Source organism: Pieris napi, chromosome 11, assembly GCF_905475465.1.
Source record: "Pieris napi chromosome 11, ilPieNapi1.2, whole genome shotgun sequence".
Classification (NCBI taxonomy): Eukaryota; Metazoa; Arthropoda; class Insecta; order Lepidoptera; family Pieridae; genus Pieris; species Pieris napi.
Genome location: NC_062244.1, coordinates 11,445,271 through 11,461,971, shown reverse-complemented (window position 1 = coordinate 11,461,971; position 16,701 = coordinate 11,445,271). Strand labels below are relative to the sequence as shown.

Genomic DNA, 16,701 nt, shown 5'->3' with positions numbered 1-16,701 from the left:
GCACTTCCTAATTATGCGGAATGTCATTAGCGCTACAGACGTGCCTCAAGCACCCCCTGCTTAGCTTGCCAATGACAAATTATCCCCATGCCAGTGATAATTGTTTTATCGATTATTTTCTCTATGTAGGTCTAGGGCGCCGTTCAATTATTACGTAAGCAGATTTACTGCAATTTATCCCCCCCCCCCCCCCCCTCTTCCTCTTGTGAGCAATAGTAAGCAAAGCTCTTAAAAATAATAGTACATAAACGTATTAATTTTTTGTGGAATCCTCGAAAATGCATTTCGTTTTTCAAGCAAAGACAATGTGTGGGTAATATGTGTAAATGAGAAAATAATTACTGTTGACGTAATCACCAGATAAGAAAATAAAAGACCTCCCCCTCCCCCCTATAGTGCTTACGTAATACTTGAACGGGCCCTAGGTCAGGTTCTTCATACATAAAAAAAATACTTATAGTTAATAACTTAAAACAGAATTAAAACAGAAAGACTCTGTTTGGGTAGCAGATACAGTCAAAAGTCAAAAATTATTTATTCATGTAGGTAACACACTATTACAACACACTACACTACACTTATGAACGTCAAAAAAAAAAGAAATATATTTATTAAATGCTTCTAATCTAAACATTTACTGCCAGTTCTCGAATCAAGGGCGTAGAACGGAAGAGAAGAACTGGCAATAAACTCTCCGCCACTCTTTTTAATCGCCAAGTTTTTTGTTTTACACACAAAGCGCATTTATACAACGGAGTGAGTGTTAGTTTCTACAGGCTAATATGTCCTTAAATATATATGTTACTTTTTAAATTGTACTAGATACCAAAAATAAAGCTCAATACAAGTGATATTTTCGTGTTTGGCAAAAATCTAAATATATTAAATAGACCAATTCCACTTAGGGTCCTTCAAGAAAAGAGCGTACCAATTTTTTAAAAGCCCGCAACGCACTTGCGAGCTTTCTGGAAATGTGTCCATGGGCGGCGGTATCACTTAACAACAAGTGAGCCACCTGCCCATTTGCCACCTATTACATAAAACAGACCACAGCACCAAAGGGGTGGTGTGCTTAATGCAGTAGCAACTTTCTCTAGTCAAGACTACAAAGATTAGACAAGGTAGGGTTAGCAAATTGGCAATCGTTTGCTGTTTACCGGTGTACGGTAAATCTTGGATTGCTTAAGTTCGTTACACCGATGAATTGTTACTTGTAGGGACTGTAATTACATTATAGATGGGGGATTGAGATTGTTTTCTAATATGCATTTTGGGGAAATTTATTAGATATTTGTTGGCAACACAGAAAACTGTTCATGCTAAAAATGTGTAACGGATGTAGACAATGCTGATCATATTTTAGTAATTTTATTAACTTTTTATAAAAAATAAGTTAAAATTGTCACGTTCAAATCGTAGTAAAACGCATTTAATTAAATGTAAAAAAACAGTTTTTCGTTGACCCTTTAATGGGATATGCAGTGGTATATTTAAAAAAAATTAAAGACAAGGTAAAAAACAGTGCAATACGTAGCCTTACAAAAATAATAGACGAGGTAACATTTAAGATATTAGCAAGGAATAGGCCGGTCACATATCATATATATATCCTGCATTTATGATAGCAGATACCAGAAACATGGGAAGATTTGGGAAGAGGAACTCCGTCAGAGGTCGTGTAATATTAAATATAATAATAAAATAAATTAAATATAATAATAAAATAAACTTAATATAAACTCGAATATTAATAAGTTATATTTGTGTTTGGCCATAACTATGTTTGATATAGAATCGACAAAAATAATTTTAAAATTCTAAATCCCGTTTGAATATATTTTTTGGATATGTTTATTTCAGCAAATTATTCTGATGAAGTGGTATATACACTATCTACGACATCTACAAACACAATTCTTTAGCTAAAAGGCAAAGGCAAGCTTAATTGGGAAGTAGCACTTCCATAGTTTTTTTATTATGTTTCATAAAATGAGGTGAGGAGCAAAATGTAATGCTCCAGCTCCTTACAAGTATCTTATAAAGTAAAATAGTAAGCCATGAAAATGATCGACGGAGAGTTATTGCCAGTTCTTTTCTACTTCACTGATTTGAAAGCTGGCATCATTAAAATTTTTATACGTTTATAAAACTACTAAATTTACCTAAATGAATAAATATGTTTTGACTTTGACATATACAGGAGCTACGAATTTATAGACTCGATTCTAAATATTAAATGTTATCTGTACTCTTTGGTACCAACTAAAATTGGGCAACACTAGCTGTCTATGGTATAATTGGCATCATTCAATTCAGTACAAGTACTTCGCGTTACACGTTAATTAAAGATAAGGCAATTGGCCGAAGTACACCGAATTCGTATGGCTCAAGATACCGCACTCTTAATTGTTTAATACGTTAAATTAATTAGATACAATTATCGCTCGCGTGTTTCGACTATTGACCCGAGTTACGTGTACAAGAACAATTTAATAAAGTAATGGCAATTAAGTATTTTGGCGATTAGATAGAATTGTTTTGGATATCTCTAATTACAGTATCGGCTGTAAATTTGATGAAATCGTAATAAATTTGTGGGGTATAATTTTGTTAGGGGACATTTTGTCTATGATGAAAGTTTACTAATTGACAGGTGTATTTTTATTTTTTGTCTATAGTCTGTGAAATTCGGGTTTGAATTCTCTATTAAAGAAATTAAAACAACAAAGTATGACACAACAAATACATTTTATTTAAAACTCAAAATCAGAATAATAGACCGTTTAATAAATCGACTATTTAGTAACATTATACGTACAAACAGTGCACACTACATGCATTATTAGTTTTGAATATGAAAGCACATAAAGTAGACCAGAGATACTTGTGTATAAAGAAAAAAGTTCCAAGTGAGAGCGCGAAACATGACAATTATTGATAAATGTATGTCAAAATCCAATAAATTTTTGACGTACGGGACGGATTCACGCTGTCTCGTTTCGGAACCTAAGATACTGTATTACCCTATAAGACAAAAACAAACATTTTAGTAACAATTAAATTCTTTTAATACACTGCCACAATAACCAAACTTTTAATTTGTTTTAATTTTTCTCTTTATCAATTTTTAATTATTATTATAACTGTAGGTATATTGTAATTGAAATTAAACTAAATTTCATATATGTATATGAAATTTGTAAAGAATATTTCAAGTTCTATAAATCAACTTCTATATTATTAAAGATCGATACGATCGTTCAATTCAAAACATTTCCACGAAAAACCATGCAAATGAATTCGACTTACGGTACTTACATTTAAGTAATACCCTCATCAAATCTCTAATATCGAATTTGCGTTTCAAATATTAATGTCGACTTTACATGCTAACACTATTATGATTAGTCGAAAAATATTCTCCATAATCGATTCCGTTATTTCAACGCTCGATTATTCATAATTATTCGATGAACTGGCAACATTTGTAGTTTCTGTAGTTTATGAATTTTGTAAATCGAATTCTGCTGTAATGAGGTTTTATAACAGTAATTAAAAGGAATTAAAATTAGATTTGATCGTTCGAAAGTTTAACCTTTATATTATCGAAGTTTTCAGTTGGACGTCCGTAATTAAAGACCCATTTCATAATAGCTTTAAAGTGTCGAATAGAAATTGTGTAAATAAAATAAAATTTAATTTAAAGTTATTAAAGTATCTATTCGGTATCATTTTCGCCTATCCAATTATACAAGTTGCCATCGCAAAAAAAGGTTAGAAAGGTGTTCATTTCGCAATACGTTATATTATTTGTTTTGATTGAAAGGAGGTTTCATGCTTCAAGATTATTTTTGCCTTATCGGGTTCTTGTAGTTCGACGTATTCCCGCTACGTGATAGGGGTTTGCGATAATTTTAACCCTATACGTATGCATGAACCATTTTTGAGTAATCAAGATTTTTTTTAAGTAAATCAAAAATGCAACATCAAAAGTTAAAGCAATTTAAATCACTTACTTTATATATAAAAACGTTACACGTGGGCATTTATCAATATTAAAACAACATCCAAATGTTCCATCCAAATGATGAAAAACGATATTATTAATTTTTTCCAATGAAATGCCTTAATGAAACGGCTTGTAGTTTAAGAAAAATAGATTTCTAAGCTCTCCAACAATGCTTAAAAACTAGCAACTTATTTATTTATACACTATCCTCCAGTACTAAACCAATACAATAATCTCGAAAAAAAATGAAATACATAAGATACACAATACTTATTTCAAATAAAATGAAAAAACAACAAAGGAATTAGGAGGAGTCAATATCAAACAGTCTATCGCTATCACCTAACAGAAATAAGTCGAACTCGTATTTTCCATAACGCATGGCCACATTCACTCACGTCATAATGATTACAACTTTCGAAAACAGATGGCGCTAGTAACACGTACTTCAGCGATAATTAACTCTCTTTAAATATCTTCTATCTAAAACTTTTTAAATATCTATTTTAAAAGTTTTTAACTGAGTGTTAATATGATCAGCCATGAAGTTGCGCTTAGGGTACGAATTAGGCTTAGAACTTAATACATTTTGACATGCATGAGTTCGAGGATGTCTATGTCAAATACATAATGGATATACTCAACGTTAAGTCAGCACTAACTCAGTGCAGTTTCAGTTTCATAATCGAACGTCAAGGCAGAAATTCTACCCGTATCACCACGACGTCCGTCATTCGACAACTGAGCGTTTTTTCCGTATCAACGTATTTGAGACCAGTATTTCCGAACTAATTCGACTTAGGCTTCAGTAAAAGAGCGTATATTCTTAAAAGGCGGCAACGCAAACGGACATGAGGCACTCCTGATGTTAAGGCGATACCCATAGAGTATAGACACTCTCAATGCCCGAGGGCTCGCGAGTGCCTTTATATTACTAAAATTATATTAAGAACTTGGCTTATACACGGATTAATAAGCAAAAGGAAGTAATAAAAATGTACTTAATAAAAACAAAGTAATGAGTTTAATTTCGATGTTTTCTTAGTTATAATTACGTATACAAAACGAAATGTCACTTGTCAAGTGGCTTGGCGGGATATTTCTTTGTTGTGGTTCGAGAGACGCTGCACTTATAAATATCGATAACACTTCTTTTCTGGTGCTTGTTTAAAAAAACAGTATAGAGTTTCAAATTCTGTAATAAAGATTATTTAACCTGACTTAAAATGAAATATTGTTTTTCTAATACGTATATCTGATAACGTTCCACTTAATAAGGTATCTGAAGTCCAAAAGGATTAAAACCAATTGGTTAACACACCCAGACTAGCTCATTTCTGGGACAAAGCTAATGTCAGACTTTGAATAGTATCCATTTCAAGATGATCTAGAAAGTGAATTTTTAAGGTTAAGGTAATTGACTAACTGCACCACTACGCTTATATTCTTATTAAACCCACGTAAAACACTACTAGAAACGCGTTAAAATTCTTTTAAATCAAAACAATTAATATATTTAAGAAGTACAGAATATAAAAAAAACTTAAATAATTGTTATTCCCATGTAATCCAAAATATAAATTTCATCAAATTTAACTGAACATTTTCTCAGCCGACTCCTACACTACATCTTATCGATCCGTTCAATTTTATCGGCAACCTTAATTATTTGTAATGGGTTTTAATTATTTAATTAATTAATTTAGTTCGTTGCGAGAATGCGGTTCACTTCGGTGTCTTTGAAGCCTAAACAGCCTTAATTCGCTTTATATAGTATTTAATTGTCATTTAGTTTCATCAATTATCTAGTTGGTTCATCGATAATATCTATGGCTATTTTAAAATCGGAGTTTTGGCCAAGCGGTTTTGTTAAGGCACTGTGTCGCCTGGGGTATCAGGTTCGATTCCCAGTCAAAGCCCAATTTATACTTAAATTATACATTATACATATATATAATTTTTATTAAATTATTGTAGTTGAAAAAAATCTACCGCAGAAATTTAAATAGTAGTAGAAGAAAGTATTTTGTCACCAACAAGATAGCGGTGTCATTAGTGTAAGGATTAGCTACCATAATATAATTTTGCTATTTAAAAATAATCGGTAAGGTATCATAGACTACGTTTTAAATAGATTTCCCAATGACCATCCAGTAATAAAAAAATAGACGAAATATTTTTTATTCATTTTAAACTTATTAATCCAAAAGCTAATAATTATAGCATCTTCTTAATTTGACATGGTATACATAATATGACTATTGTTTCATTACTTTTAGAAATTTAAGAAATAGTAACTGTTGACAAGTAACGGTAGCATAGACTAAGTCTTTATAGATTTCCCAATGACAATCCAGAGTAATAAAAAAAATATAATGTTTTAAACTTATTGATCAAAAACTATATAATCTGCATTTTTTTTAAATTTGAAGTGGTACATAATATGAATATTGTTTAATTACATTTCGAACTTATAAGAAATAATAACAGCTGACAAGTACCGGTAACATAGATTAAGCATTCATAGATGTATAGATTTCATCATAAGCTTAACCCAAAAGCAATCTACGTAGCCTATCGATTTAATATAGATAAATTAGAGTTGGTAAACAGGAGAGGAACTGAGTAATTTAGTAATTGTATCCACTAACAACGAATTAAATAGTAATCAATAGAAATGGGGCCCCGGGCGCACTCGTTTCGCTTTTAGGCCAAACGATACGATTATACGACGCGACTAGATAATTTGTCATTTGATGAAAACTTATGGGCACGGTTTAATTGATTTATTTACGTTGTTAAAGTCAATAAAAATGACTTTTAATTTGGTTTCAATTAACAGTTAAACAACAGTTAACGTAACAGTGGGATAAAGAAATATAAATAAAAACGTGAAATGTACATTGTACGGAGGTTTGAAAGAAAATCCAATCAAATACTTTGTAATATTCTAACGTGTGTGTAAATGTACTATGGATAGAATAGGCTTTTCTGGTGTTTCTTCCGCCTGTCAATACTGACAATTTCAAAAGGTGAGCGAGTGAGTTGCCGCCTTTTTAGAATATGTGTGTAACTTTTTCTTGAAGAACTCTAATGAGCCCAGAGCCCAGTTTTCACGCTATTTTGCCTCCCGTCAGTCTAGTATACTAAACGAATAAGAATGTTTCTAATGTTAAATAATTCCGGCAAATACTGATAATGTCAAAATATGTGCGTTGCCGCCTTTTTAGAAAATGTTTAACTGATTACTTAATTAACTCTAATGCTAAGTTTCAGAGCTAGAAAGTACTGAAGGGGAAAGAAATATAATAATTATATTTAAAAGGCATTCAAATTATTAAACACATTTTTATTTTATTATTAAAAAAGTTTCAATGAAAATGTTAAAAAGTTATGAGGTCGTTGACCTGAACAAATTATGCTAGTCTCATCATAGTTTATAATTGAATTTAAAAAATCGTACAGATTAAAAGACTAACTTTCCATTGTTTTAAAATGTACACTCGTCGACAAAATTGGATTAGCCAAGGGTTTTCGACTTGTTTAGTTTACTGATACTTTAAACAGTCTAATAAACAATTTTTGTTTTTATCAAATTTCCGAATAATTAAAGCACTTGTTTTTAGTTCGAATATTTGAGTAAATACATAGGAAAGTGCTTTGATTTCAATGTAAAGGAGTTATTGTGAACATTTAATTTTTGAATTTGTGTATTTTTTCCTAATTCATCAATTGAGATGAAGCAGTTGCGGGCTTAGTTAGGCGTGCGATTTCACTTTGTTTAAAAACCCCGATTCTTATCAGGTCTGCGATTAAAATGCTTTTAATAATTGCAGGTTAGGCGTTGGTGTCAACCTATATGTTGCAAGTATTATCTTTTTTTTTATTTTCAGTTGAACAAATATCATTAGTAAATTAGATATAGCAATTCATGAATCCGTGACCATTAGCTTTTTAGTTTTAAGTTTATTATATTAATTTTTTTTTTACTTTTGATTAAGGTTGGTGTTTCTATAAATTTTTATAAGATTTGGTTATGAACTTCTTGCACTTTACTATATTAATAATATATATTTTTTCATTACAGAGATGCCTGGAAGCGCTTATATTTAAGCAGGAGTACCTAATTCCATTGATTATAAAATCTTTATTCTTTGTGCAACCATCCTATACTCTGTGGCTGATTCTTGATTTTATTAACCATTTTATAGTCTGTGACTGTGACCATCCACAGTTAATATGAAATGTTTGCTCTATACATTTTGGATCAAAAAGCTATATCATTTGAATTTGAAGAATAAAATAAAGTATTTCAGTGGCGCTACAACCTTTTTAGGTCTGGATAGATTTCTGTATCTATTTCATGATTTGTCAATCTAATAGGCAAGTAGGTGATCAGACTGTTCACACACGCCGTCGACATTTTGTGTCTAAGGCAAGCCGGTTTCCTCACGATGTTTTCCTTCACCGTTCGAGCGAATGTTAAATGCGCACATAGAAATAAAGTACATTGAAGCACAGCCGGGGATCGAACTTACGACCTCAGAGATGAGAGTCGCACGATAAAGCCACTTGACCAATACTGCTGTTTGTTTTATCATGTATTGATTATATACAAAAAACTGCCTACTCAAAAGATTGCAGCGCCTTTGTAGCGTATTTTAATATACGTACAACCTTTTAAAATTAAAACAATAAAGCTAAAATGTATTAGGATTCGTATTAAAGCTATCAAAGTATTTGTAGCGTGCTTACATCAACTGTAATTACCCGGCTTTAATGCAGAAATAGCAGAATCGATGCATTCATTATGGAACAATTAAGTGACTGGGTCGCACCTAGCTTTTCATATCCCGCTTAGTTTTTAGCGATCGAAAGACTTAACTAGGTTAACTAACGGTTGAAACATTTCTAATGGTTAATTTATAAACCTTTGAATTTAGGAAAGGGATGTTAAGGTAACAAAAAATTGTGTGTACCGAAATGAGTTATATAACTGATCAAAGTATCTTTGGGATTCAAGTGAACACGCGCTAAAGATTTAAGTTGGCGCCTGGTAAATAGTACCGGTGACCCATAGCTGGTGCTTTCCTCGCTCAACGAATAAGTATCGCAATACAGCGAGGAAATGCTGCCAGCGTTAATGGTACACTGGCACAGGGACCAAACTTTTTAAATTAGTTCTTTCTATTAATTATTTTTTTATTATTAAGTTAAGAATATTATAAGTACGGTATATTTTTACTGGTTATATTATTTTAGTTGGTTTAATCAATATAAAGCAGTAATTCAACTAATTCGAAAAAACATTTAACAATAAGCTTCACAAAAGAGTGCGACTTTACATGAATTACAATCTAGCCTGTACAATAATTATGGCTCATAAGTAATATTATGTTGACTTAATTATCTATAATACTAGTGAATAGCTAACACTAAGGTAATGTTCATAATGTTTTGACCCTTCGTGTGTCCGAGATACCGCAGTTGCTATTCACTAATAATATTTTTTATATATCTCTACAATACATAGATGAAATATAACACAAGCAGATTTGGAGTATGGTTTTCTAAAGCGAGACGCGACTTACAAAGACAATAAAGGGGAGTTTTTAAAATTTCAGATTCCAATTCTTTGACGTATCATACTCAATACATAGTTAAATGTATACCAAATAACTTACTTGGTGAATCAGCCAGTAAATCGTTCTCCTCGTGTGATGGAGACTTGACAGAACCCGGTGACATTTTGACCGGCGCGTGAGGCGATGCGTTTGGGCCGGAACTCACACTTCCCGTACTGCTGCCTGGGCCGGCGTTGGAGTGCGATGTCGTGATGGTAATCTCACCGTTTGATGACGCCAGCCTGCCAAATAATATTAATTTATTTTATGTTCTCCAGATATGGTACATTCTGTCATAGGTGCGCAAGTGTAAGCACAGATTGTGCGCTGTTTTAATGAATATTACGAGCAAGAATAAACTAACAATTTCTTACATTTTACTTCACAATTCTGAAGTCGTACGTTCGAACCACGGCTGTGTGCAATTAACACTAAATAGCTCATATGGTGAAGGCGAACATCGCAAGGAAACCAGTAGTTTTAAAGCCAAAAATGTACAATACTGATATGATCAATTTGTATATAAAAAAATGATAAGAAAACAAATCCAGTCTAAGGCCAAAGCTATTAAGGGTTTAATGCATTGTAATAAGTAAATAATAATCCAGAGCAGTATTGGCTTCGCCATGCGACTCTCATCCCTGGCTGGAACCCCGGCTGTGCACCAATGGACCTGATCCATCCATCTCACTAACGCAACCCAGTAGACTGAGGTTGCGTTAGTGAGATGGATTTGTCAAGGACCTCGAAGGAATAGGCGATCAAAGTTGGACGTAAAATCACAAAATAGATTGTGATGGCGAAATATTTTCGAGGAAGCCTTAGCCCACAAGAGGCTGTTGATGATGATGATGAAAAAGTCGCGTATATCAGGCAAGTCTGATCAACTACCTACCACTAACTGATACAGATCAGACGCGCAGACCTGATAACACTTCTGTAATGCCCCGAGTAACTTAAGTCTTATATGTAAAAACACACCACTGCGAGATTTTAAAACGGCAAACACTCAACTTCCCACATTTACGACAATAGACTCTCAACTGCATGTGGGTACACGGCACAAAACGCAGCTCTTTAAGTGTGTCGCATTACTCATAATTGCTAGCTAATTAGTGCTCATCCGTCGCAATACACGATTTAATTTGTAAGAATCCTTACTGAATTAAAATGCGTTGTTAAGGTTTGAGCCCGCGACGTATTTATTAACGTTGGAGTATAAAAATAGGAAGGCGACATCCCTAAGAAATAAGGTCATACAGGCAACCCTATTGAGCATACTATGGGACAATAGGTGTTTTATAGAAGAGGGGCAAATGGGCAGGAGGCTCATCTGATGTTATGTAATACCGTCCATAGACTCTCAATGCCAGAGGGCTCGCGAGTGGGTTGCTGGATGATAGTTACGCAAATACAAATAGAAGAACAATATCGAATTGTAAATTACTGAACAAAACAATCTTATCTGAAGGTAAAAATGTTAAACAACTCAAGTAGAGGGAGAAATGGGGTACGCTCTTTAGTAGGGAATTTTTATACATTTTAAAGGGTTATTTCATCATATGGAATGGAATAAATCAGTGTAGTTACAACCTTTTTGAACCAGGGCCTAAGATTTCTGTATATTTAACATATTTGTCAATCTAATAGGCAAGTAGGTGAGCCTCCTGTGCCTGACACGCCATCGACTTTTTGGGTCTAAGGCAAGTCGGTTTCCTCACGATGTTTTCCATCACCGTTCGATCGAATGCGCACATAGAAAGTGCATTGATGCATAGCCGGGGATCGAAACTACGACCTCGAGGATGAGAGCTACGCTGAAGCCACTTGGCTCACTTGGCTTTGGTGAATGAAAGAAAGGTTTTGACGCCTGACACAATTAATATCAACTATATTCTTTTATCGAGCTGCGCAGGAGACTGAAGATTTATAAACGAAAATCTTTGAAAATTTCTTGTGCACTAATAACTCAACATAAGCTTTTTCCATTCAAAATTTACTCCCAATGTTCATTAATATTGAATTAAAAATGCCCTTTAAGGCTCATAAAACTCTTCTTGTAAAATTTGACAACCAGTTATCTCCATATTTTTACGCTCACAGTAATTACGTGTTTACGAGAATTTAAATTTATCTGAATTTATTAACTGGATAATTTTCTCAATTGTATAGTTTGGTACTTGACTTTAGTTTATATATTTTTTTCGCTTTGATCTGTTATTAAATAAATTCTGCGTTATCGTTTTCGGAAAATATTTGTTGTAAGCGCCTGTAAAAAATTAACTATAACGTTAATAATAAAACTGCGATGAAAAATAACTTGATGACTATTTTCAGTAACTCCATGCGATTTTTTTTGATACCTCCTAGAATTCAGAAAGATTTCAGCATGGCGGGTTTGATGATGTTTTACAGATAGACTGCAACAAACTTTGACGATGACTTTCCCCTCTCATATTATGTAGTAAACTTCCATATTCTACAGCAAAACAACTAGTTCGCTGGCCACCAACCAGTAATAGACCTCACCTAACACTGAGTGAAAAGAGCAAAATTGCAGAAAATGTATTTCCCTCTGCCTATTCCCCCTACCAACCCATACATATCAGTCCTTCCACTGGTTGGAGGCTGCAAACTGGATGGTTTGTGTATAATTTTCTGATAAATTGTTGGATTTAAAAAAATTCTCTTGGACTTGACAATTGTAGACGCAAAGGCGGCAAAGAAGACAAAAACTTCACAGCCTAAACCTTGAAAATCTGTAAAACTGACCATAGCTGTGTTCAAATTGACCATAATGTAACTATGTATATTTAATTTAAAAATAAATTTATATAACAGGTAGTTAAGTAATTCCTAATATAGTAGATAAATTATTCATACAATTAGAAAAAGTCAGTTGCCATGCAGGAAACAGTACGCCTTTGGCGATTTCAAATACATTATAATTATCAGTACCAGTTTTACCCTAATAAACATTATTTTCAAGTTGTAATTATGATAGTTATAATTCATTAATATGACAACATAATTTTATATAACTTCATACGTAAACGGTATTTTTAATAACTGGTTTGGTTATGGTTGGACCCATCTTATTCTAAGTTAAATCAATGTATGGTTTATTATATTTTGAGTGCATTTAATCTAACTATATCTTTATATATATATATAATTCTTCTGTGAGTGTGTATGTCACTGAACTTCGCTCAAACGACTGGCCCGATTTTGATGAAATTTTTTGTGTGTGTTCAAGGGGATCTGGGAATGGTTTAGATTCACAAATCAGCCCGCCAGATGGCGCTGCAGTCGGTACTTTCATACTTTGCTTTACTAATTGCTTGAAATATCATACAGGACAACGTCTGTCGGGTCCACTAGTAATATATATATTTTCTAATATATATATTATATAGTTGATTGGCAAATGATTACATTAAACGATTAAATGAGCTCAGAGATAAGCACACTGAAGCCACTAGGCCAACACTGCTCCGCAATTATATTAATAGGAAAAACAGTAATAGATATAGTCTTTTACTATATTTATAACATAGGCTCTAGGAAACAGTGAAAAAATTTGCTCCTAGACAGTCGTACTCTTCAATAGCCACTTTACTTTCAACGTCAGGTGAGCTGCGAAACGTCTGTTTTTTTTAAATAAGATAACGTGAAAGTCATACAAAATTTATATAAATAAACTAATTTAATGAAAAGTGTTGGCCTAGTGGCTTCAGCATGCGACTCTCATCCCAGATATTGTAGGTTCGATCCCCGGCTATGCACCAATGGACATTCTTTCTATGTGCGCATTTTAAATTTTGAACGGTGAAGGAAAACATTATTAGGAAACCGGCTTGCCTTAGACCCAAAGTCGACGGCGTGTGTCAGGCAGAGGCTGATCACCTACTTGCCTATAAGATGGACAAATGATCATGAAACAGCTACAGAAATCTGAGGCCCAGACCTAAAAGTGTTGTAGCGCTACTGATTTCTTCTAATTTAATGAAAAATTGCCTAGTATTATAAGTATTATTATTATTATCCAAACGCTACAAGTTTTTTATTCAAACCTTGCTTATCATAGAACCTTTTTGTTTCGTTGATTTCACAATGACTTAACATTTTAATGTACTTTTAATAGACGTCAAATGACATACAATATTTATCTAGATTGTAGGCCAACAGAAATGAGGTATTAAACTTAATTATGGATGCGAGAATTAATGCTTCGAGCTAGTAATTATGAGGTCGCATTAAGTTAATGTCTTTGAAGTATACAGGCGTACATATACATTTACTTTAATGTATAGTACAATCGTTACGAATATTTAAACGATTTTTTGACATTCTATATACGCCCTCTGCGAGCAGTGTTGGCCTAGTGGCTTCAGCGTGTGACTCTCATCCCTGAGGTCGTACGTTCGATCCCCAGCTGTGCATCAATGAACTTTCTTTCTATGTGCGCATTTACTCGGTGAAGGAAAACATCGTAAGGAAACAGGCTTGCTCAGAAAGACCAGATAGATCCATAAAGTCAACGGCGTGCGTCAGGCACAGAAGGCTGATCATCTACTTAATACTTGCCTATTAGATTACCAAATGGTCTTGAAACAGATACAGAAATCTGAGGCCCAGACCTAAAAAGGTTGTAGCACCATTGATTTTTTATACGCCCTCTACGCCCTTGACTTGCGAACTGGTAGTAAGTGTAAATTTTGTATTAATTTAACTTCTTTTCTGACATTCATAAGTGTACTTGTTTACCTATATGAATAAAGATATTTTGAGTTTGAGTTTATAAATATGCCTTTTGTATTTTACACGTCATATACTATATGTATATGACAGTCGAGAAGAGAAAGTCAGTTCAGTATTTTCGAATTCCGCTTATCTTATTACATGCGAGTCACGTACAGTGTAGCCTTTTTTATCACCTTTTATTTAATTGAGTAATTCTTACATATTACTGAGCAATTAAAATTTTTCATACTTCAAAGATTCTTTGGCCCAGTTTGCGACGATGGTGTTTGGCGTATACAATGAATAACTTTATAACTTCATGACGACGCCAACATCGGCCAATTCACATAACTCAAGTGGTCGAGACATGGGCACCGAATGGCGGACGACAGAACACCAAGTTCCTTACTGAACTTATAACAATAAGAGGAACCCGGTAGACCGAGGCTGCGTTGGTGGGATGGAGAAATAAGACATAGTTGATGAAATATACTTGAGGGGGCTAGAGCCCACAAGGGGCTGAATAGCCATTAATGATGATGATGAATACATTATCAAAGCATTGCTAACGACCTGTATTAATTCATAGATGGATATATTTAAGCCGTTTTAATACGAGTAGTAGTCCAGTCCTTTATACAATGCCAAGACTGCGCATTTTTTAGTTCATAAATACTTTAATTATTATTTGTGAGATTTAAATTTTAGTATCAAAGAAAGATCACGTCACAATTTTTTGTATATGTACACATTTTTTTAAAGAGTTGGACGCTGTTTTATATTCAATTTATAAGCTAGCTATGTGTTATATTACTAGTTAGTTATTTGTTCTTGGAATATTAGTATTTTTAACGAGAAATAAATATCTTATAAATCATAATTGTGACCCTTTAAAAACATTGACCGTACTTTGTTGTCAAACATCGTCTTATTAAACACCATTTTAATATACAGCTTTTAACTCGCTAAGAGCTGAGGCTTTTTCAATGATACTCCTGTATGCTATCAACTACAAAATATACTATGTGGTCCTTCTCGGACAAATAATTACTAAGTGGAGTGCAGATTTCATCCGCCATATCTCTCGCAATTTGGTCGCTCTTTCTGGGAGCTTTGTGTCTTGTAATATCTTTAAGCCATCAATTATGTGACGAAAGTACACCTTGGTTGTGGATACTGTTATTTGTTTGTCTTGCCCAAATACGAATACAATCACTAAGTATTATTTTTATAGAGGAAATTAGAAGTTTGTTGTACTCGGGTGAGAGTCGAGTCCTGGTCTCAAATATCATCCGTTTCTTTTGTTTAGGTGAAAATCAGTCTTCTACTTAATACATGAGTTGCTTTTGAGTGTAAGACATGCTGGTTTCTTTATGATATTTGTCTTCTAAGTAGAAGGTGTTAGGGTATAGATAAGGGCGATATTTTTGTTTTTTTACAATTCACACCAATTGACCTAGTACCATGCTAAGCTGGTGAAGCTTGTGTTATGGGTACTAGGCAACGGATATACATACATATTATAGATAGATAGACATATAAATACATATTTAAACACCCAAGACCTAAGCACAACACCAAATGCTCATCACATCGATGTTCGTCTCAGCCGGGGATCGAACCCGGGACCCATGGATTCGCAGTCAGGGGTACTAAGCATTAGAGCAATGAGTCGTCATTATGATATTGAACTTATAATTCGTAACTGCTGACATTTTAGGTATTTTTGTAAATTTGGTTTGTCTTCGTTCGTACAATTGTTATTTTCCGACACAATTGCACAATCATGAAACATATTCGGAATCCATTACATTATTAAATTAAAGAATTACTTGAGATAAACAAACACTTTTAACTTTAATGTACGAACCATAAAGAATTTTAAAGATAAGAAAGAGACAAGTGAATAATCGTGTTTTTGTAATATTTTAATATCATTGATTTTGTCCTTATTAACTCATATCTCGATAAGAAACGAGTTATATTAGATTGTAAACAAGTATTTCTAGTAAGGATAATTATGTGTGTTTAATTGCATTAACTGGAGTGCCATTTGATAACATTTAATACATTAAGTACTATTATATTACATGTACCGAGAATAATTAATTATCGCTTTGAAAATTATAAACGTGTTTCCGCCATGTTTTGTATTTATTCATTTGTTTGTTATCACTTCTTAAAGGTGGTTTAAATGAATAATTAAGGTTAAGGACGATAGTGGATATTTGGGCAATTTTTAATTAAACATTTTGTATTAAAATTCAAACTTGTAAAATTTCCGAAACACGTGCTTGGTGAAAGGTTTCAAGAAATACTTGTTTT

At 33.2% G+C, this 16,701-nt stretch overlaps 1 protein-coding gene across 7 annotated transcripts in view; it reads right to left on the bottom strand.

The window, feature by feature from the left end:
* LOC125053879 (POU domain, class 6, transcription factor 2) overlaps positions 1–16,701 on the bottom strand; it is a 133,334-nt gene that overhangs the window by 9,004 nt on the left and 107,629 nt on the right. For all 7 annotated transcript variants that reach the window (XM_047655481.1, XM_047655483.1, XM_047655480.1 and 4 more), the window contains one exon: positions 9,694–9,875. In XM_047655481.1, coding sequence (XP_047511437.1) covers positions 9,694–9,875 — 182 coding nt within the window. The remainder of the gene's footprint in view (positions 1–9,693; positions 9,876–16,701) is intronic.